Source organism: Myotis nattereri, assembly GCF_964212035.1.
Source record: "Myotis nattereri genome assembly, chromosome: 11".
NCBI classification, from domain to species: domain Eukaryota; kingdom Metazoa; phylum Chordata; class Mammalia; order Chiroptera; family Vespertilionidae; genus Myotis; species Myotis nattereri.
The window spans coordinates 1,945,607-1,968,127 of NC_138086.1; the positions used below are offsets into that span (position 1 = coordinate 1,945,607).

The 22,521-nt window shown below is 45.6% G+C and overlaps 1 protein-coding gene across 1 annotated transcript in view; it reads left to right on the plus strand.

Annotated features, from left to right (window-relative positions):
- Window positions 1–22,521, plus strand: part of NCAPG2 (non-SMC condensin II complex subunit G2) — a 60,072-nt gene that overhangs the window by 13,624 nt on the left and 23,927 nt on the right. The window contains exons 8-17 of the mRNA XM_081101858.1: window positions 4,843–4,937; window positions 6,329–6,398; window positions 8,596–8,682; window positions 11,301–11,396; window positions 11,978–12,103; window positions 14,375–14,554; window positions 15,419–15,571; window positions 16,991–17,213; window positions 17,379–17,482; window positions 21,438–21,611. Coding sequence (XP_080957984.1) covers window positions 4,843–4,937; window positions 6,329–6,398; window positions 8,596–8,682; window positions 11,301–11,396; window positions 11,978–12,103; window positions 14,375–14,554; window positions 15,419–15,571; window positions 16,991–17,213; window positions 17,379–17,482; window positions 21,438–21,611 — 1,308 coding nt within the window. The remainder of the gene's footprint in view (window positions 1–4,842; window positions 4,938–6,328; window positions 6,399–8,595; window positions 8,683–11,300; window positions 11,397–11,977; window positions 12,104–14,374; window positions 14,555–15,418; window positions 15,572–16,990; window positions 17,214–17,378; window positions 17,483–21,437; window positions 21,612–22,521) is intronic.

The window sequence follows — 22,521 nt, forward strand, 5'->3', positions numbered from 1 at the left end:
TTTTTCTGGTTGGGTGTTTTTTGCTTCTTCGTATTTCAAATCTTTTTTTTTTTTTTAAATATATTTTATTGATTTTTTACAGAGAGGAAGGGAGAGGGTTAGAGAGTTAGAAACATCAATGAGAGAGAAACATCCATCAGCTGCCTCCTGCACACTCCCCACTGGGGATATGCCCGCAACCAAGGTACATGCTCTTGACTGGAATCGAACCTAGGACCCTTGTGTCCACAGGCCAACACTCTATCCACTGAGCCAAACTGGCCAGGGCCGTATTTCAAATCTTTGACTTGATTCTTGGGATCCTCTAGTCTGCTGTTGGAAGTCTGTTTAATATCCTTTATTTCAGTTAGTGTATGCTAATTTCTAGTTGGTCCTTTTTCATATCCTCGAGCGTCTCACTAGATTTCTTGAGGGTCTCACTAAATTTATTGGCAGTTTCTAGAAAATTCTTGAAAAACCTTATAACTGTGGTTTTGAACTCTGTATCCAGTAGTTTGCTTTCCTCCATTTCTGTCATTTGTGACCTGTTTCTTTGTCTCCGCATTTTGGCTGCTTCCCTGTGTTGGTAGAGTGGCTTTGTGTGCTAGGTGTCCTATAGGGCCCAGTGGCTCAGCCTCCCCAATTACCTGAGGTGGACACTCTTGGTGAACCCCTTTGTGGGCTTTGTGCACAGTCTTGTTGTAGTTAAGCCTTGATTGTTATAGGTATCACTGGGAGGAATTGACCTCCAGGCCAATTGGCTGTGAGAAGCAGCTGTGTCTACAGTGGGAGAACTTCTGTGCTGGAGACACCCTTCTGGGGCAAGACTTGCTTCAGTGGGGCTTTGGTGCTCACTGAGTCTGCCCCCTGAGTGTGTGTGTCCCTTATGGATCTGAGGAGTTGTAATCTGGATGGTCCCACTCTGACTACTGGGTACACTGGCTCTTGGATCTCTAAGGAGGTGCTAATTTAGTCTCTGCCTGAGGCTACCCAGCAGGAGCTATGGCGAGATCTGCAGATTGCTTTTCTTTTTTGGGGGTTTGGAGGTGCCCAGATGAGGCCCAGCTGTGAAGCAATGCAAGCTGCTGTGGAGCCTTGGGTCTTCTTTTGGAAGTTCTGGGTCTCTCTGACCCAGCTGCAGTTTGTTAGGTAATTTTCAGATTGCAAAGGGCCAGGCCTTTCGTATGCAAAAACCTCTGCGCACAGTTTGGGTGGGGTGGGGTCTCAGGGAATCAACAGGGTGGAGCAAACAGCTATGGCTGATCCTACCCTAAGAGGCCCCGTGTCTCAGTGTCCCGGTAATGGCTGCAAGCACTTTTGAGAGAAAGCCGCCCTCTAGTTCTGACCGATGCCAGACAGTCCAGTTTCTCCCCTTATGAGTCTGGGTCCCCAGAGACTCGCCCGGAACTTGAGTTCAGAGCAGTTGGGACCTTGAGACTCCCTCCTGATTGAAAAAGACAACCTTGTCCTCAGTTGCCAGCCCTTTCCACATGGGCCTCCGTACCTCTGCACTTCACTTCTGCACCTCCTCTGTGTCTCAGTGTGCTTTTCTCTTTCCTTCTAGTTGTAGAATTTCCACTCAGCCAGCCTTTCTGTGGTTCTGGATGATGTCCGTTTTGTCTTTTAGTTGTATTTTTGAAGTGGTTGTGTGAGGCAGCAATTTCCGATGTTTACCTATGCCGCCATCTTGGTTTCTCCTCTCTAGAATAGTGTTTTTAAGGGGGTTTGGGGGGTGGGAGTGACGCAGCTTCTGTGATTGGTGATCTCATGTGGAAAGCTTTGAAAACACTTGTGTGACATGCTGGCTCTTCCTGCTCTGTGGGCTCCTAAATGAATGCTATAGCTGTGTGACCATGTGTGCCTATGCTGCACACAGCGCTGCAACCGCTGGGCGGCCCATCTGCTTTCTCCCTGCCCTCACGTGGTCACAGCCGCTCTAGTGCTCTAGCCCAAGCCTCTGGAGCAGGAGAAAGCAGAGAGGGGAAGGGCCTGTTGGCACTTCTACCTAATGTCGTCCCTCCGGGCTGGTTAAGTCACTGGTCCAGACCCCATTGTTAGATAGGGACACTAAAGGGAAGGAGAAAAGGGAAAAGGCTCTGAGATTACTGTCTCTTTACATTTGATTTTCAATTAAGAGAAAAAAATAATGAAGGTGCTCAAAGACTTCAAGGTGAAGTTTTACAAAACACACATACTTTATCAATCAAACCTAGGCCCTGGCCGGTGTTCTTAGCGGTTAGAGCATTGGCCCATGCACCAAATGGTCTCAGGTTCGCTTCCTAGTCAAGGGCACATTCCTGGGTTGCAGGTTCCTCTCATGTGTGGGAGGCAACCAATCGCTGTGTCTTTCGTATCGATGTTTCTCTCTACCCGTCCCCCCTTCCATTCTCTCTAAAAATCAATGGAATAAGGACACATATGTAATACCTTAATCAATAAAGAAGAAAAATAAATAAAAATCAATGGAAAAAATATCCTCGGATGAATATTAACAAAAACTTACTATGAAAAAAGGATCTAAGATGTCTCAATAATTTCATTAGTTGTTATATATGTAAATGATAATTTTTGGATATATTGGCTTACATAAACATTAAAATTAATTCTTTTTCACTTTTATTACAGTGGCCATTAGAGAATTAAAAGCTACGGAGTGGCTTGCATAGTTCTGTGGGACAGTGCTGACTTGCTTTCTCTGGGTCTTTCCATCATTGTTTATTCAGCTTTGACTGTGTGCCCTTGCTAGGGGTGCAAAGAAGACTTGCTTGTATTTAGGATGCAGCCTTTGCATTTGGTTACTTATGGCCCGGCAGGCATATGTTGGTGGCAAAGGAGGAAGTCGTCACTCCTCCCTGAGTGGGGTGGGAACAAACCTGCAGGAGGAGGAAGGGCTCCAGGTCAGAAGCTCCTTCATGGAGAGTGTGCTTGAAGCCTCGGCAGTCAGTGGGAGAGACAGGGTTTGACGCAGCCTGCCCCTCGCTGCAGCGCACCATCCCCGCCAGCCAGGTGCCTGGGCGGTGAGCGATTACTGACCACACTGACCAAGATCTTCGGCTTCTGGGGTCAGAGGGGCTGTGCTCAGATCCCTGTTTGCACACTTCCTGAGGGCGGGCCTTGATCAGACCACTCTCAGCCTGAGTGTTTCTTTCTGTAAAGTAGCGATAGTAGCTGTGAGGCACCGGCCGCGATGCATGGGGAACCTCCGCCAGCATCGCAGGTGCTGAGCTCGCGGTCGCGGGAAGTGCTCCGATGGTGCTTATTGCTGTTATCGCATCGCCTTCCTGTGCCTTAACCTCCAGGATTGTTAGGAAACTGGGAAGAGTAAAGAAGCTGAGAGTGGATTCAGACCATCAACTTTGTTTCCATTGGCTTACACATAGGAGTTGATGAGTTGCCTTTGTCTAACTTACATATGTATGTGTATGCATGTGTATGGCATAGACACACACCCGAGTGCTGCAACTCTTAACTGATGTGCCCTTTTGAATTTAAGATATCTAAACTTAGTTTCCTGATAATCATTCATTTGTTTAGGTCAGTTTTTAGTCATTCTAAACAAAACATATCTTGTATTCTACTGACAATGATAAGTATTTTAGTAAATACTTTAAAAAAACCCAAAAAACTAACTTGTTGCATGCATGGTTCCCCTGCCATGTGTGTGAAGGTGCTGCTTGGCTGTAGTTTCCATAGACTGCGTGCTGGGAGCAGTGAGGGGTGCTGTTCCTCAGGGAGGTTTTTGGTGGGTGTGTTCTATGCACTCTACGGAGGGTGAATATTCTTGCTTTTTAGGTTCATAGGTATAACCTAGTAACGTGAGTATAGTTAACACTGACTGTGTGCCCATGCTAGGGGTGCAAAGAAGACTTGCTTGTATTTAGAATGCAGCCTTTTGTGCCATCTAACTTGGGGACTGTGTTTATTTGAAAATTCTAGCTTAGCAGCTACTTAGCCTCTTAAATTTATAAGTCCTCAGTTTTCTCATTTATTAAAGATAAAATGGCATGGCCGATGTAACTCAGTGATTGTCGACCTATGAACCAGGAGGTCGTGGTTCAATTCCCAGTCGGGGCACATGCCCGGGCTGTGGGCTTTGATCCCCACTGTGGGGCATGCAGGAGGCAGCCGATCAATGATTCTCTTTCATCATTGGTTTTTTTCTCTCTCTCCCTCTCCCTTCCTCTCTGAAATCACTAAAAATATATTAAAAAAAAAAAAAAAAAAAAGATGAGCCCTAACCGGTTTGGCTCAGTGGATAGAGCATCGGCCTGCGGACTGAAAGGTCCCAGGTTCGATTCCGGTCAAGGGCATGTACCTTGGTTGCAGGTACATCCCCATTTAGGGGGCGTGCAGGAGGCAGCTGATCGATGTTTCTCTCTCATCGATGTTTTTCTCTATCCCTCTCCCTTCCTCTCTGTAAAGAATCAATAAAATATATTTTAAAAAAAGATGAAATGAACTAATATTCGATTCCATTCCCACCCCAAGTGGGAGATTTTGAGCATTCTTTACTTTAGGTTATGTGGACATCTGTGACAGCCAGGTGAGATGTGTATGGAATCCTTCGCTCCCCTCGGAGCCCTGAGTTGCTGCCTGTCTGTCATCCTGCAGTCGAGCAAGGGAGGAGCTCGGTGGTGCTGCTGCCACGGCGGCACTGCAGGGCTCCCTGTGCCCTGCCCGCACTGGAGGGGCCGCTCCCCAGAACAGCTCCCGTCTGGGCTCCAGGTTCGAATTGCAGATGCTTCCTGGTTGGGAACAGCAAACTTAAGTGTCATTAAACAATCAAAGAATTGTTCTTTACTTGCTGGGAACTTTTTATGTGGTTTCAAATTTATCATTATATCCTATTTTCTTAACTTGTAGGGAAGAAGATTTCTTAGTTCTCTCTTCAGTTGGAATACAAATTTTATTAAAATGATCCATGGAACCATTAAAAACCAGTTACAGGGATTACAGAAGTAAGTATTAAAGGTAATATTTTGTGCTCTCTTAATCTGGTTTTGAAAGTTTTGACCTGAGTTTTTGAAGTTATATTAATCTTTTGGAAACTGTAGAAGTTACCTCTTATTTATTACTAGAGGCCCGATACACGAAATTCATGCAAGGGCAGGCCTTCCTTCCCCGGCTGCCGGCACGGGCTTCCCTCGCAGCCCCGGCTTCATCCGGAAGGACATCGGGTTGAATTAGCATATTACGCTTTTATTATTATAGATGATCTGTTTTGTAACTGGGTAGTATTTTCCCCTGTACAGGAAATAATTCCTTTCAGTAATGACTTAAAATTAAGATGTTAATTTGTGGTAGTTCTTTAAATAGTCAGATTATTCCCAGTTAAATCTCAGCCTTAGTCACAGTAAAGCCTGTCTCACTAGCACATCTGCTACCATTTGAACGTCAGGTCTGCTCCTCACTCACTAAGCACTGAATTACGTGGGGGCGGAGCCCTGAAGGGAAGAGTGCTGAGACACAACCAGCCAGTCCCCCCCCCCCACTCCCCCAAACACACACACACACTCTGCGTTGCTCAAGGTGAGGGCTGTTGTCTGCGGCTGCAGGACCATGTTGGCGCTGCTCTGTGCTGGGCGCTAGTCTGCATTTCAGAATCAAACCCTCAGCCTCTAGAGGTGGCTTGCTGCTGCCTCCCCTCTGCCAGGCAGCAGTGTGAGTGCTGGGCTCCGACACACCTCACCCTCGCCCTGCTGAGCTCCTGCCACTTCTCAGGACGCATTGTTTCCTCATTTGCAGAATTTTGGGTTGAACCAGTGGAGTCCTAATTATTCTCTAAAGCAGCGGTTCTCAACCTTCTGGCCCTTTAAATACAGTTCCTCATGTTGTGACCCAACCATAAAATTATTTTTGCTGCTACTTCCTAACTGTCATGTTGCTACTGTTATGAATCGTCATGTAAATATCTGATATGCAGGATGGTCTTAGGCGACCCCTGTGAAAGGGTCGTTCGACCACCAAAGGGGTCGTGACCCACAGGTTGAGAACCGCTGCTCTAAAGTCATCTCTGGTATTTTAGGGAATTAGTAGCCTAAAAGTTTTGAAAATTTTATGTAGTTTTAAATTTTATTTAGATTTAGAAATTTAGTTCTAGGCTTATGTTCCCATAGTTTCCCAGAAAACAGTCAAGTTCTGGGGGAGCCTTGATTGAGAAGGAAGAACATAGTTTGATACTAAGCTCTCTTCTTTTTGTAGTTACTGCTGTGGGTAGCTAGCAGCTCTCCACAGTTACTTCGCAAAGCACTCCCGCGCCGACGCTCTTCCCTGGGGTAGGCGAGTTCCTAGAGCGATGCACATTAAAAGTGTAATTCTTTGCATTAAATTTTTTTTATTTTTAAAATAGATCCTTGATGGTACACATTGCAGAAGTTTATTTCAGAGCTTGGAGAAAGGCTTCCGGGAAAATATTGGAGGTATTTTTATTTTATTAAATGTTAACACTTGGTTACGTTCTCCTTGGGAGAGTGATTCAAAGCCTGTGCTGGAAAAAATGAAAATCCTGTGCTGAGGCTCTGTCAGTATTGATAGTTTGGGCATACATTGGGTTAAACAAAACATTGTTACAATAAATTTACCTGTTTCTTTTTTCTGTTTTTAATGTGGCCACTAGAAAACTTAAAACTGCACTTAGTCTCACCTATTTCTGTTGGATAGTGCTGCGTGGGAACCTCAGCCACTTGTTGTAGTTGCATTATTTTCCAGAATTTAAAGATATTCATTTTGAATGTGGCTCACCTTTAACGACTGTATAATATCTAAATTATGAAGGTATGGTGATATAATTCATAATCACAATTAAGTATTCAAAAATACCAAAAAGTATCTGTCTTATATCCTTTATATTTTTCTCATACTAGGTTTTCAAATGTGTTTTCTTTTCCTCTGAGAGTAAAGTTTTTGCTTTAAGTAAAAAAGGGGTCTTTCCTTTGGAGGAATGGGCCCTGAGTTAGTGGGTGGGGGGCCGGTTTGCAGGCAGAAAGGGAGGGTGCCTGATGCTTAGAGTTGATTTCTGTCTACTCTGCTCTGTGCCTGCTTATGCTCGGTTTATGTGGCTCACCAACTTCTACTTCTAGAAAACAAAAGATTATTAACTTCTGGAATAGTTTTATAGCATAATTTTTTGGAGAAAGGGCAAAACCAGGGCATTGTTATGCATTTTTTGCATTGTTTTATTACCACATGAAACTTACAGGAAGTAATATTTGTTCCCTTTTTCTCCAGTAATGGTTTAAAACATAGAAATTTATAATTAAGAACTTAATTGTTTGACTAGGTCTGTGCCAAATTAGTACCAGATAGTTCTGTTTCTGCCCTTCCCCTCTCCCTCCAAGTTTTTAAAGCAAATTCTGAACATTCATTTCTTGTCTATGTTCTTCACTATCCCTGTCTAGATAGGTTTATATGGTGCCATTGTCGCATGCAACAAAATTAACAATTCCTGAGGAGTCTTAGAAATAGTTAAACCATATTTAAATTTATCAGCTTTGTTTTAAAAATGTCTTTAAAAATTATGTTATAACATTTCCATTTTTAATTGATTTTTTTAAAGAGAGGAAGGGAGAGTGAGAGCAAAACATTGATGTGAGGGAGAAACATCGATCAGTTGCCTCCTGTATGCACCCTGATGGGGGATTAAACCCACAGCCTAGTACGCGCCCTGACTGGGAATCGAGCCCACCACCTTCTGGTGTATGGGACAACATTCTAACCAACGAAGCCACACTGGCCAGGGCCCAAAAATGTCTTTTTACAGTTTTTTCTTTTTTGCTCCAGCAAGTCTCCCAATGGCATTTGCTGGTTGTGTCATTTCACTCTCTGAGAGCATTGGTCCCTCCCTCCCTTTCATCTGTTTGATCCTGTGCCATTGGTATATTGAAGAAACCCGGTCATATTCTGGTTGTTGGCTTTAAAAGCCCAGAGCCCGTGAGGTGGAGCCAGGGATCTCCTATGTCATCACAAGTCGGCAGTGAGTGGTTGGTTCCCACTTATGACTGAGATTTGTTAGTGGCTTCAGGTGAGGAAATAGTTTCAAAGATGATGGAGAAGAGGTTAATACTAGCAGGAGGCTTCCCTTATATCTTTCCTGAAGCCATGGCATTTGGAGGACCACGGCTGCTCCTGGCATCTGGCCTTGCCTCAGTCTCCCCACTGGGGATCCTTGGTGCCCTGGGCTCCCAGGAGCTTCCCACAGCCCGTCTTGCCCGCCCCCTCCCTGCAGCAGCTCCGAAAGACCTTGTTTCAGTCCCTTTGGAATCCGTCCATCCCTTAGAGGTAGGTCAGTGTCGTTTCGGAGGTCCTTGGAAAAAATCCAGCCCTCTGAGGTTATCAGGACTACTCAGATGAGGGCTCCCAGCCTCACCCAGTCTTGGAGCCGGCTGGCTTGAACTGCCATTCATCACAAGTTAGTATCTCATCAGATAAGATCGAGGAAGCTAAGTGTCCTCTGGTGAAAATTAGAGAGCGGTGTCCACTTAAAACAGACGCTCTGATGGAAGGAGCCAGGTTCCTTCCTTGTGAGATGGAAGTTTGTGCTGGCACTGCTGCTCTGCCGGTCCTGCTGTCTGTCTGGAAACGCACACTCCGTGTCACTCCATCCGCTTGTTGTTCCAGACGATCGAAAGTGACTGCATCCAGGACTTCATGTACCACGGGATCCACCTCCCGCGGAGGTCTCCGGTGCACTCCCGAGTGCGCGAGGTGAGCAGGCCCTGGCGCGTCCACTGTCTCGCTCTTTCCTTTTGAGATCACTGTTTTTGTTCAGTTTAAAGCTGAAGTTAAGCCTCGGTGGCTCTCAGTTCTGGGGGAGTTTTCAGAATCTCGATATTGGTATCTGGCAGTTGTATCCTGCCACCAAAGCTCTAATTAGTGAAGCAAAGCAATGCTGTTACGGTGCCAGAACTTACTGAGGCCGCCTTAATTAAATTCTTTGACATAAATATGTCCAGAATCATCACTTTCTAATTTCCACTGCTGCTTTTTTCCCAGAACAGATGATAGTTGAGACTAATTTTATTATTTACTTTCATACATTTATATTCCCATTTTGGTATTCTGCAGACTATATGGGATAGTGTTTTGTTAGTTTCTCTTGGTAAGATTTTGTTTTTAAAAAGTCATCTCAGAATTTATATCTGAATTTTATCTTTATACTGGAGGCCCAGTGCACGAATTTGTGCATGGGTGGGGTCCCTCGGCCTGGCGATTGGGGCCGCTTGGGCTGTCTCGCCTAGTCCGGGGGGAGGGACCGTGGGAGGTTGGCTGTGGGAGCACACTGACCACAAGGGAGCAGCTCCTGCGTTGAGCGTCTGCCCCCTGGTGGTCAGTGTGCGTCATAGCGACCAGTCAACCAGTTGTTCAGTCCCTTAGGCTTTTATATATATAGATTGTCAATGGTGTGATTGAGTAAGGCTTGCTTGTCAGTGCCCTTGCCACACTGGTAGGTGCCTGGTGATGGTCGGACTCTGGCAGGAGGGCTGAGTCCCCTTTGTTATGTTGATCAGCTGTTGCTTTTGGCACCGAGTGTCAAGAAGCTAAGTGGAAAAGGTGCACTCTTTCCTTTGTGAACAGTGAAACTGCAGTTGTTTGTAGATTGTCAATATACTAATTATATAATGTTTGAATGGGTAAGGAAACATTTCTTTACGTTATTGATGATTTAGTTTGAGTTATCCAAAGATAAAGAGCCCAGAGATAACCCCCTCTCCACCCCCATCCCAGTGTGTTCCTCATTTAGGTGTGATCACACGTGTAGTTTGGTGTCTCAGGTTCTGTTTAGTCATAGGAGTGGCATCATGTTAAACTACAGATTTGTGACATGGGTGCCTCACACTCTTGGAACCAAATGACTAAAGACTCCTTTTCATATCTGTTTTTCCTGCTGTGGTCTCTGAGTAATTAAAATATTATGAGTGTAGATAAATTTATGGGAAAATGCACAGAAAGAATTAAAAGGAAGAATATTAGATTTTCCTTTTCAAATGAAATACATTCCTGGACTCTAAGTAATTGTTCTTGCTGCTTATAACACATAGTTTCTTCTTAAAATTCTTTTTTGGATAAACACTATATTTATATGATAAATTATTTTATCGATATGTTGAAAGAATCTTTGGGAAATGCTTCGGAAGTCTTCAGAAAGTAAAAGTCCCTGTATTAATGATGAAAGTCTTCTAAAACTGCATAGTAGCAATGGTTGGTCAACTTTGAATATACTAAAACCGACTGAATCGAACACTTTAAAAGAGTGACTTTTTTGGTATATGAATTCTCAATAAATCTGTTTACAAATGTTTCTGTGAACAAGTATACCTTGATACCAAAACTTGATAATATTGTATACAAAAACAGACTATAGACTCATATCACTTATGACATCAGTAAAAACTAAGTAAAGATGAACAACCAGAAAAATTAATCTTTAGACTGTAGTTCTTTTAGGGTAAAGATGAGTCAAGTTCACTTAAAGCACAGGCTGTTTTATAGCCTGTTTATTTTTCACTTTTTACCTATGTAATCAGTCCCCTAGAGTTGTGAATTAAGGAAGTGAGGCAGACTTGATTGTTGTTGGGGACAGGAGTCTGTGAGGAGTGGCAGAAACGCCCTAGCCAGGTGGCTCAGTTGGTTGGAGCGTTGTGCCTTATACCAAAAGGTAGCAGGTTCGATTCCCAGTTGGGGCACATACCTAGGTTTTGAGTTTGATCCCTGGTTGAAGCGTTTACTGGGGCAGTTAATCCATATTTTTCTCTCCCTTCTCGCTAAAATCAGTAAACATATCCTCCGGTGAGGATTTTTTAAAAAAAAAGTGGCAGGAAGATTCTGGCTGGGAAAGAAGGGAGCAGAAAAAGAAAGGCAGAGAAGCTCAAAGAGCAGTTGTTGCTGGGTGTTCAGAAGCACTTGGTGTCTGAGCTCAGTTCACGCTGTGCAGGACCCTGAGCAGCGGCACTCACCTGCAGGGACAGGTGGGCCTGTGCTGGGGGTCCAGCAAGGCCCGTAGACACAGCAGAGCTGTAGCCAGTCCGTCTGTACCTGGAACGCTGTGGAGACCATGTGCCTGACGCTGTTCTGTTTTACCCGGAAGGGTATGAGGTGTGTGGCTGTTGGTGGCGCCTTGCTCTGTACTTGTGCTGTGGGTTTCCTTCGCATGTGGTGCGGTCAGTGTGTCGGCGTTTGTCATCCTCCGGGAAGTCGGCAGACTCTCAGGCCTGGCTGCCTGTCCCGGTGGAGAGGGCCAAGCTCTGTGTTGGTTCTTCCAAACAGGATCCTCGATTCTTTCTACAGAATGACATGGCCTTGGTGTCCTTCTTTCTTGGCTCCAGGTGCTGAGTTACTTTCACCATCAGAAGAGAGTTCGGCAAGGCGTGGAGGAGATGCTCTACCGACTGTACAAGCCCATCCTCTGGAGAGGCCTGAAGGTGCCCAGGCCGCTGTCTGTCGGGCTTCGACACACATTCCAAACCGCGGGAGGGCAGCAGAAGCAGGCCTGGGAGGGGCTCGTGACATTTGGGATGAGTGTCCTTCTTGCATTGAATCAGACTGATCTGGGTCGGTTTAGTGCTGACCAACCCAGCCAGGAACCTGCGAGTGGGAGGGGAGGGGGGCTGTGCTCAGGAAACCAGCAGAGGTGGGGGCTGCAGAGCTGGGCAGGGTGTCCTGGTTCCTCAAGACCCCCTGCTGAGACTGGGCGCCAGGATGACAGCGCTGGGAGCATTCCAGTCTCGGGATTGCAGCACAGGGGACGTGTTGGGGTGGGACGTGATGTCAGTGTGTCTTAGTGACGCAAGTGGGCTTTGAGCAAGGAAGCGGTCTTCCATCTGAGCACTGAGCTGAGCTTGGCTGAACCTAAGGAAGGTCTCAGGGCGGTCTGTTTAAATTGTCTTTAATTCGTAAGTCAGTCTGTGCTGAGATGCCAGGAGCTTTTCTCAGACTCTCCACTGACGCCTTCTAGTGCCGTCCTCTCGGTGGGCCCTGACACACTCTTCCTTCATTATTACAGGCCAGAAACTCTGAAGTTCGCTCAAATGCTGCCCTGTTGTTCGTTGAAGCATTTCCTATTAGGGATCCAAGCTTCAATGCCATTGAAATGGACAGTGAAATTCAGAAACAGTTTGAAGAGCTCTACGTACGTATTCGTGTAGTCAAGCTCCTTATCACTTCAGCTCTGTCTGGCCTGGTGTGCGTCCCAGCTGTCCCCCGCATCTGCCTGTCCCTCCCCGCCCCCCTGGCCCCCATGGCAAGCTTTCCGGATGCTGACATTCTTCAAGGAAATCCATCCTCTTCCCGGTGACATTGTGGGTTCATAGTGCCCTTTTCTCTTCCTCTTCATCTCCTTTGGAACATTTCATTATTGCTTCATATAATTTTAAATGTTTTAAGTGTATTCTTATCTCTCCAGCAGAGAAGTAGTCTATCATAGGGGTTAAAACACCCCCAGGTTTGACTCCACCTGTGTAACTTTGGGTGACACTTCTCTGTCTTTTCACCTGTGAATTGTGGGTGGGGATACTGCCTACTGTGGAGTTGTGGGTCGTGTGTCTAAGGCAAACCTACAGGTAGTACCTGTTGCAGTTGTTTTTCCAGGTGACTGGGTTTTCAAATGAGGCGTTAGGACGTGAGGTGTGACATTGTTTCCTGGGTGCTGTGGCTCTTCCTCTCCTTGCTGGAAAGTGCTGCCCCTGCTCAGTTCTCCACACTTCCGCACGCGCAGGTTCCTAGCACAAGTAAAAACGTTAGTTTCCTAGTTAGTAGAAGAAAGTTATAGGCAGAAATAGGAAAAAAAAAAGCCATGATAATGATGGTTACCCATGGCACTCTTAAATACTTAATTTTGTTTGTTTTCTGACTAATTGTGAAAAATCTCAGACAGAAAGTTGAAATTATAGCCCTAGCTGGGTTGGCTCAGTGGATAGAGCCGTGGCCTGCAGACTGAAGGGTCCCAGTCAAGGGCACATGCCCAGGTTTCGGGCTTGATTTCTAGTGTGAGGCATGCAGGAGGTAGCTGATCAATGATTCTCTCATTGATCTTTTTTTTTAAATATGTTTTTTTATTTATTTCAGAGAGGAAGGGAGATATAGAAACATCAATGATAAGAGAGAATCATTGATCAGCTGCCTCCTGCACGCCCCCGACTGGGGATCAAGCCTGCCACCCGGGCATGTGCCCTTGACTGGAATTGAACCCGGACGTTCTATCCACTGAGCCAAACGAGCCAGGGCTCATCATTTATCTTTCTCTCCTCCCTTCCTCTCTGAAATAAATAAAAATATATTTAAAAGAAAGCTGAAATTATAATAGGATGTCCCTCTCCAGAAATCTCTCTTTTTATTTTTATTTATTTATTTATTTTTTAATATATTTTATTGATTTTTTACAGAGAGGATGGGAGAGAGATAGAGAGTTAGAAACATCGATGAGAGAGAAACATCGATCAGCCGCCTCCTGCACACTCCCCACTGGGGTTGTGTCCGCAACCCAGGTACATGCCCTTGACCGGGATCGAACCTGGGACCCCTCAGTCCGCAGGCCGACGCTCTATCCACTGAGCCAAACCGGTTTCGGCATCTCCTCTCTTTTTAAGCAAAATATATTTCTATTGATTTCAGAGAGGAAGGGAGGGAGAGAGAGAGAAACATCAGTGATGAAGGGGAATCGTTGGTCGGCTGCCTCCTGTATGTCTGCAACCCAGGCATGTGCCCTTGACCAGGAAGTGAACCATGACCTCCTGGTGCATAGGTCGATGCTCAACCACTGAGCAAGGCCAGCCGGGCTCTCTTTTTTTCCTTGCTATTTTTTGGTTGTTGAAGATGCCAAATTAATTCATTTGTTCCCCAGAGTCCTGGATTTACAGAACCCATCCCTACAGTGTCATTGGTGTGTTCCTCTGCCCTCTGTCTTTCCTGTGAATTGGTAGTTAAGTTTAGAGTTGAGGAGTCATGGTTTTGCGGGTTTTGCTGGTTGTGTTGGATTCTCCAGGTGCTCTCTTTATTTCCATCAGATACATAGGACCATGGTCTGGATTGAGTCATTGCAAGCAAAATGACTTTATTTTGGGCTCAGTGCATTTCAGCGCTTGGAGAGCTCGGGAGCGGTGTGCAGAGGCAGTGTCTGGTAGACTGGTGCTCAGGCCAGTGCTCTCAGCAGCGGAGCAGCCTTGGAGGCCCTGCGTCGGCCACGTCCTGTGGGCGGGATTGTCAAATCAGGCCCCGTGAGGGCTGCAATCGTCAGCTGTGGAAATGACACTTGACCAAAGATTGTGGGTCTGCGTGACCTGTAGTTCTGTAACTTGGAACATTGGATGAGTTGTGAGTGTCCAAAGTGCTTATGTGTAAAGCAGATGTTGATAGAAAGGGAACTGATTTAAGATTTTTAAGCTGTTTTCCCTCCTACTTCTAGAGCCTTTTAGAAGATCCATATCCAATGGTCCGTTCTGCAGGGATCCTTGGTGTTTGTAAGATAACTTCCAGATACTGGGAGATGCTGCCTCCGACAATTCTCATTGACCTCCTGAAGAAGGTGACCGGGGACCTGGCGTTCGATGCAAGCTCGGCCGATGTGCGCTGTTCTGTCTTTAAGGTAAGATTTTAAGTTATATAAGCGATGTTTATTTATTGTAGGATAGTTAGACAATACAGAGGGAAATATCTTAAAATATAAACATCATAATATCACTATTGACATTTTTTTGTATGTCCAAGGTAAGGTTTTACCAACCAAATTATCTACTTGAAATGGTCTTTCTTCAATGTGTGTGTGTGTGTGGGGGCGGGGGGGGGGGGGTATATACTTTTCATAAGAATCTGCAAAACTGTCCTTCCTCCGTTACTAGGACATCTCCATCTCGTTTCATCTGTAGTCCCACCCACTGTCTCCTAGAATTCCTTTGGAGCAAATCCCAGACATTGCATAATCTCATCTGTAAATATTTACCTATGACCTTTAAAATATAGATGTCTTTTAAAATAAGAAACCCATTTTCCTAATAACTGAAAAGAGAAGGTGGCGGGGCGTATCAGTCTTCCGACAAGTCGGTGCCTGGACTGAGCTTGGGCAGGTCATTTGGTCTCTATCTGAGGAGCTTGGGTCCTGCAGGGTGGAGTCAGGAGGTGCAGAGAAGGTGAGGGCTGTTTTCATGGATGAAGGACTCTATGGTCTAAGCTTTGGACACCACTCGACCAGCAGTGGTGCTGTGTTTCTTTAACTCAGAAGATTATTTTAAAGCTACTCTAATCTTGTTTGGGTGAAACAGTGGAGGAATAATGGTCAGCCTTTGAAACCATACTAATTCATTGAAAGTGTGTGTTAATGTGAGACCGTTTAAGAAAGTGTTATTTTCTACAGGTGTATTTACTTATTTCACCAGTGGAACCAGATGTTTTCTCACCTGAACCTTTTTAGTTTATGTTCTAATTTGAATCTTGTCTTTCTCCTTTCTTGCAGTGTCTACCGATAATTTTGGATAACAAATTAAGCCACCCATTATTAGAGCAGCTTTTACCAGCACTAAAATACAGTCTCCACGACAATTCGGAGAAAGTGAGAGTGGCTTTTGTGGAAATGCTGTTGAAAGTTAAAGCCGTAAGGGCTGCCAAGGTGGGGTAAATAGGGTTTTTCCTATTTAAGACATGAAGTAAATAAGTACATTTGTTTTCATCCACAAAAAGACAAAATTCAGCATTTGGCTAAACGTTAGTTATAAGGGTCATCACTATGGTGTGGTGTTATCTGTGAGTTTTTCCTTCCACACAATGGTTCTCTGAAATTTACTTTCAAAAAAGCTGTTTCCACAGCATTGGGGGAAGAGCTCACACGCCCTTCCGTGCAGGTCCGCCGCACAGCCCTGGGTGCGCTCGTGCAGTGACATAATGCTGTGTGGCCGTGAAAGAGTGAACTACACAGAAACAACTCTAAGATAGAAGAGGAAAAGCAAGCGTAGGAGCCAGCTGTTTGAAATGGGGAACACAGCATTACAGCCCATATTTGCTCAGATACAAATAAAACACCCTGGGAGAGTCAGGACGTTAGTGACAGCTGCCTGCGAGCAGGGATTGGGTGTCTTGGGATGGGGATCTGGGAAGGCCTTGTCACTGCTTAGGGTGTGTATTTATGCTTTTCAGATTTTGACCTGAATATTTTTATGTTTTAAAAAATAGTATATTTTGTATGACCTGCATAGTAAGAATACCTACATCATCCCCATTCTCACTACCTTGGTACTTGTGCTGCAAATCAGTTGATGGTGTGGTCTGTTTCTGGACTTGCTCTGTCTAGCCTTCCTGCTGTCTGTGCTGGGCCGGGGCCCCACAGCGGCCTGGGTGCGGAGGGCCCTGAGTCTGGTGTGTGAACCCCTAGCGTCCTCCTTCAGAGCCCTCTGCTGCTTGGGCCCGCTGCATGTCCATGACAATTTTAGAATCGGCATGCCAGTTTCAATAACAAAGTGGGGTGCAGTTTTGATTGGCTTTGTTCTAACAGCCTGTTAAAACGAGATTCTGAGTCTGAAAGGGAAGTGTTTGGCTTACTGTTGTTTGAGCTGTAAATATGCTTGCACAGGGTTCTGGAGGTGATGGCGGAATCGAGAGGGCGGTTGTTTCTGCTTTCCTAGTGAGTCTCCCCACGAGAAGGGGAAAGACCAGTAAGACAGAAAGAAGGCCTGGGACCGGAGTCTGGGCTTTGTCTTAATGAGGTGCTTCCTTTGTCTTGATCTTAGCTGGCTCTTAGAGGGAAGGCAGAGAGTGGCTCAGTGGTGAGGTCTCTGAAAGGTTTGTTCTTGAAAATCAAGGTCAGAGGTGGATGGGCCTGTGGAGAAGCAGCTAACAGGAATGGGTGATTGTCACCCAGTGGAATGGGGGGCAGCATGCCGCTGTCTGCTGCAGGTGGTGCTGGCACAGGCGCGGGTCTCCTGCACCCAGCTGGAGGAACATCTAGTTTCTTTTTTATTACGCTCTGGAAATTTTGCTTAAAACGTTAAGGTGACAGGAACCATTGATAGGTTCCCACTTGGTGCTTTCACAGTTTTGGAAGATCTGCCCCATGGAGCATATTTTGGTTCGTCTGGAATCAGATTCCAGGCCTGTGTGTCGGCGCCTGGTGAGCCTCATCTTTAACTCTTTCCTGCCCGTGAACCTCCCGGAGGAGGTGTGGTGTGAGCGCTGCGTCACGCTGCTGCAGATGAACCATGCTGCTGCCAGGAGGTTCTACCAGCACACCCACGAGCACACCGCCTGCACCAACATAGGTATGCATGCCAAGGAGCCTGGCCGTAAGCTCTGTGCTTGAATGCATTGCTGAATGGTTTCCCTTGGATGGCACTTGTAGTTATTTGGGATTATATTTTACTATTAAAAGGCAATTTTGTTGAAGAAACATGTGAACAAACTATTGGTTATCTTCAACATTATAGCAAAGCTGATTCATGTGATTCGCCGTTGCTTAAATGCCTGCATCCGGAAGGCAGTCCGAGAATACCAGGAGGAGGACGAGGAGAGGGAGAAGGAGAACGTGAGTGTAAGTAGGACACGGGGGCCTCGAGCCCTGGGCCATGTTACCCCTCGTTTCCATAGGCTGTGATGTGAGTGTCCGGGCCCAGCACAGGCCACCCCAAAAGATCCCAGTGGCTGAAGTTAGGAACCCAGGGCCAAAAGCCTTGATAAACAAACCGTGTTACCCCTTTACCAGTTACCAGCCAAGTCCTAACTTGTTTATGTTTCTCACTAAATAGCACCCAAACCTAAGTGTCTTTGTCCTGTCAGTTCTTCACAAATTTATTGTTTCTTTGTCTAAAAAGTATAGAAAGCTGCTGGTTCATCATTTTAAAGAGACCCTGTTGTGCACACATATTAAGTTAATCTGGTTTTAGATGAGTTTATTATTTGTCCAGGAGTGGGGGAATTCTTCCCAATCCCCAACTTTAGGAACATTTTGTCTATTCTTTTAGTATTGATATTTCAGCTAATTATTTTGGAGAATCATAATGTTTTTGAAAGAATTGTTGTACATCCTTTGTAGTTCATTGTGGAATTTGTGTAGGAGTTAATGCAGAGGAAATTTATTATTAGTAACACCCCGTCCTAGATTTTCTTCGCCTTAAGCTTCTCTGTATATTTTTCTGTCTGGGGGTGGCATATGCATACTGTATTTTAGTTAGGTGGTAGAGCTCTTAACCTCTGCTGTAAGATGCTACTGAAAACATTATGGGGTCGAATTTCTAGGACTCAGTTTTATTTAGAATTCTCTTAAATAATTTATCAGAAGTGATTTAACCCTGACCAGTGTGGCTCAGTTGGTTGGACATTGTTGTGTGCACCAGAAGGTTGCTGGTTTGATTCCTTGTGTGGGCACCTGCCCTGGCCGTGGGCTCGATCCCCGGTATGAGGCATGCAGGAGGCAGCCAGCTGATTGATGTCTCTCATACAGATGTCTCCATCCCTCCCTCTCTTCTTTTTCCCTCTCTCTCCCTCTCCCTCTCCCTCTCCTTCTCCCTCTCTAAAATCAATTAAAACATTTATATATATATATTTTATTGATTTTTTACAGAGAAGAAAGGAGAGAGATAGAGAGTCAGAAACATCGATGAGAGAGAAACATCGATCAGCTGCCTCCTGCACATCCCCCACTGGGGATGTGCCCGCAACCCAGGTACATGCCCTTGACCAGAACCGAACCAGGGACCTTTTAGTCTGCAGGCCTACGCTCTATTCACTAAGCCAAACCGGTTTTGGCCATTTTTTTTTAAGTAATTTATCAAAGAGATTGTTTGGCTGCTATTTCTTCAGAGCATAAGAAGAGAATGTTTAGGGCTTGGACACACTACTTGTCGGCACTGTCTTCAGCTTGTAACCAAACTTGCGTGCTCACAGACATTGAAAGTAGAATCTTAGGGCAGCTTTGAGGTGCTCATCTAGGTCAGAAGACTCGCCTAGTTTACACTGTTGCAGCGACATGGAACTGTGTGCTGGCCCGAGGCGAGCCCTGGCGCCGGTCCGTCTTGCCTTGCTCCTGCCCTGTGTCCACTCTGATACAGGCTGACAGGTTGCTCAGGGCTCCAGTGTGGCTTTGCTCAGTCCTTGGTCTCAGGCCTGTGTGGCACCTCCCCACCAGCCTTGTCCCTGCCCCAGTCAGGGACTGCAGGTGTGGGACAGAGAAAGAAGAGGGCATGAGACAGTGGGGCTGCATCGCATCGGAACAGCTGGCCTGAGGAGCGGCCGCATCAGTTCACAGGCCTTTTCAGCCTGGATTTGGGAACCCTCCGCTGAGAGCATTCAGACCTGGCCCTGCTTGGTGTCCTGTTGGGATTTGAGTGCCTCTCTTTAGGGCTTTTCCCTCCGTGTATGGATTGGGTGGGCAGGATTCTTCAGGAAAGTGATTCTATTGCTGCTAATCTTCAGAAACCTTAGCTGAAGATGCCAGGACAGTGAGCACCCCATCTGCAGGGCAGGGGCTGCCAAGTGTAGGTGGGCACCGTGAGGGGCCTGAGCAGGTGTGTGCTGCGGAGTGCCAGGGCTTCTGGGCCAGCCTCAGACTCATGCTGATGGTGGGGATGGTTTTGCAAAAGAGCAAAAGCGTATTTTATGAGGTAATAATAGTTGAGACTGTTACATTTTTTAAATATTGAAGGAATCCTCCAGGCTCATTATTAATAATTTAGACGTTAATGAGAGAGCTTGCATTTTGTAATATTTTAGATCATTTTCTGTACCATCAGAAAACACAAGGGTTTAGAAATAAGTAGTTCCATCGTGAGCTATGCTAGAAAAGAAATACAATTTGTCACATACATATTTTAAAAATATAAAGCTGAAAGCAAAAGGTTTTGAAGCTTTTAACATTTCCTCTTTGCTGTCTATGAAAAATCAAAGCTATTTCTGCTAAAATACAAAGTTGGCTTCCTCTTTTTTTAAAAATATATTTTATTGATTTACAGAGAGGAAGGGAGAGGGATAGAGAGTTAGAAACATCGATGAGAGAGAAACATCTATCAGCTGCCTCCCTCACACCCCCCACTAGGGTGTGCCTGCAACCCAGGTACATGCCCTTGACCGGAATCGAACCCGGGACCCTTCAGTCCGCAGGCCGACGCTCTATCCACTGAGCCAAACCAGTTAGGGCAACTTCCTCTTTAATGAGATCTCACTTGGGAATTTAGCACATTTTTGTAAGAAGTGATGGTTTCTGTGAGGCACCCGTGATAAGGCTGCAGAGCAGTAAAACATAGAATTAAATACAGAATGAAGTTTTGTTAATTTGTTATTTGTATTGTTCTCATAGTCGGCTTTGGTAGTTTTATTGCTTTTTAAATGTGACTGGCCATGCCTCATTCAGGGTATTAAGTGCCCATTGAAAAACGTCACTATATAGAAACGACTTTTGTCCTTTCTGTGCGCCCTCATTCACCAAGCTTACTTTCCGTCAAACTTCAGTAGAGAGCACAGCAGTACCAACACCTGCAGTGAGTCCACCGTGGCCTCTCCTGTTCCTGCAGGTTCTCCAGCTGTCTGCTGCAGCCGCCACAGGACTTGGTCCGTGTGTCTGCCGGGGCGCATATGTGCAGCTTGAGGCTATGGCAGGGGAGAACTTATTAGAGCCTTTGTGGTTCAGGCCCACATTCAGACGATAAACAGCAGCCATTATGGCTTGCTGCCAGCCTAAGTTGGGAAGTGTCAATGCGTATATTAATTTAAAAACAAGTTGAGGCCGAAGCCGGTTTGGCTCAGTGGATGGAGCGTCGGCCTGCGGACTGAGGGGTCCCAGGTTCGATTCCGGTCAAGGGCATGTGCCTGGGTAGCGGGCACATCCCTGGTGGGAGATGTACAGGAGGCAGCTGATCCATGTTTCTCTCTCATCGATGTTTCTGACTATCTCTCGCCCTTCCTCTCTGTGGAGAATCAATAAAATATATTTAAAAAAATTTTTAAAAATAAATAAATAAAAACAAGTTGAGGAAACCCATGAGGAGCAGGGTCGGCGTCACACCTTCCAGCCTGTAGATTGAGCAGTTCGTCCCTGAGTTTTAGTGTAATCGCATTGAGTAATCAGGTTTTACACCTCCCCACACGCACAGTCTGTTCACGTCGAGGTTTGTGATGAGAAGTGACATCCTTTAACAAATCAAAAGGTACAGTAAAAGAAAAAGCATGCTTTTTACTAGTGTGTTATGTCCCTAGGTGATGACAATAGGTTATACATTTTGAGGATTTATAATTCATGTAAATTGTTGATTGAAAGGATATAGGGTTAACGTAGAATGAGTTATTTCTTGGGTGGGCTTTTAGAAACCAATTTACTTCTGAGAGATTCTCAAATACAGAATAAACTCTTTTTCAATAGACATGAAAATAGACTTGATATTCTTTACATTTCTGCTTTTGTTCTAGAATTCTGAAGGGTGCTTTCAAAGACAGTGTTATTATCTTAGTAGTTGTTATGATTTGATTCTTTCACAGTAAAATTATTTGCTTCTTAGGTTCTGGATAAAACCCTATCAGTCAGCGATGCTGCCTCCATGGCAGGTTTGCTAGAGATCATCGTGATTCTCTGGAGAAGCATCCACAGAAGTCTGGAGAAGAACAGAGAGGCCAGGCTCTACACCGTTGACAAGTTCGCCGCTGTGCTCCCTGAGTACCTGAAAGTGTTTCAGGTGAGATGGCCACCTGCAAGCAAGCGTACTGAGGTGACGGGAGCAGAATTAGCAGAAGTGCTCGACACGTCTGCTTCGCCCTGGCGCCTCGTCTGTAGCAGGAGGGGCTCAGCCAGTTCTTGCCTGGAAGGGGGGTTGGCCACTAGCCTTCTGGGGGTGGAGGCCACATGCCTTTCAGCTTCATGTCCCCAGCACTCAGGGGAATGTCAAGGGTAAGCACTCGATTTTTCTGTCTCTGCTGGTCTGTGGCACTCCTTTAGAATCCAGTTTGCTTTCCAGGGAATTGAGAAGGAGGAGTTTGTGAACATGAAGGAGCGGTAGCACCTAGGCTGTGTGGGCAGCTTCCAGCATTTGATGCCGCACGAAAAGCAAATGGGAAGTGTTTGAGTTGTGTCTGTTATCGGGGCAGAGAGCCAGGGGTGTCATTACTTCTGTTTGGGTGAAGGAAGCCTTCTCATTCCTTGACTTTTTAATTTACTTCTGAAGGGAGTTCATATTCAAAAACAAATGAAAATAAGATCAATAGTTAAAAATGCAAATTATCCCCAATTATAAAGAGAGCATGGTCTGAGTGACGAAAGATCATAGGTCTTGGGAACCCCATTCTCTTGGAAAATGTACTCTTGGCTCATCTGTGAGCTGTTTCTGTGACTGACACGCCTCTGAAAGGCAAACTGCCCTGTCCATGAAAAGCCAGCAGCCTAGGCTGCCAAAGCTACCAGCACATTTAAAAGTTCAAGTAATTCCGTTGTCCTGAGACACCAGCATTATCTCGAGAATCTCAGAAGATAAACATAGACACCCAGAGGACCCTGGATGAGGTGGCAGCAGTGTGGCTGGGGTGCCTAGGAGCCCAAGGAGGCAGTTAATTAATTCCCTTTATTCCAAGTGATGGCGGCAAGAGAGCTTC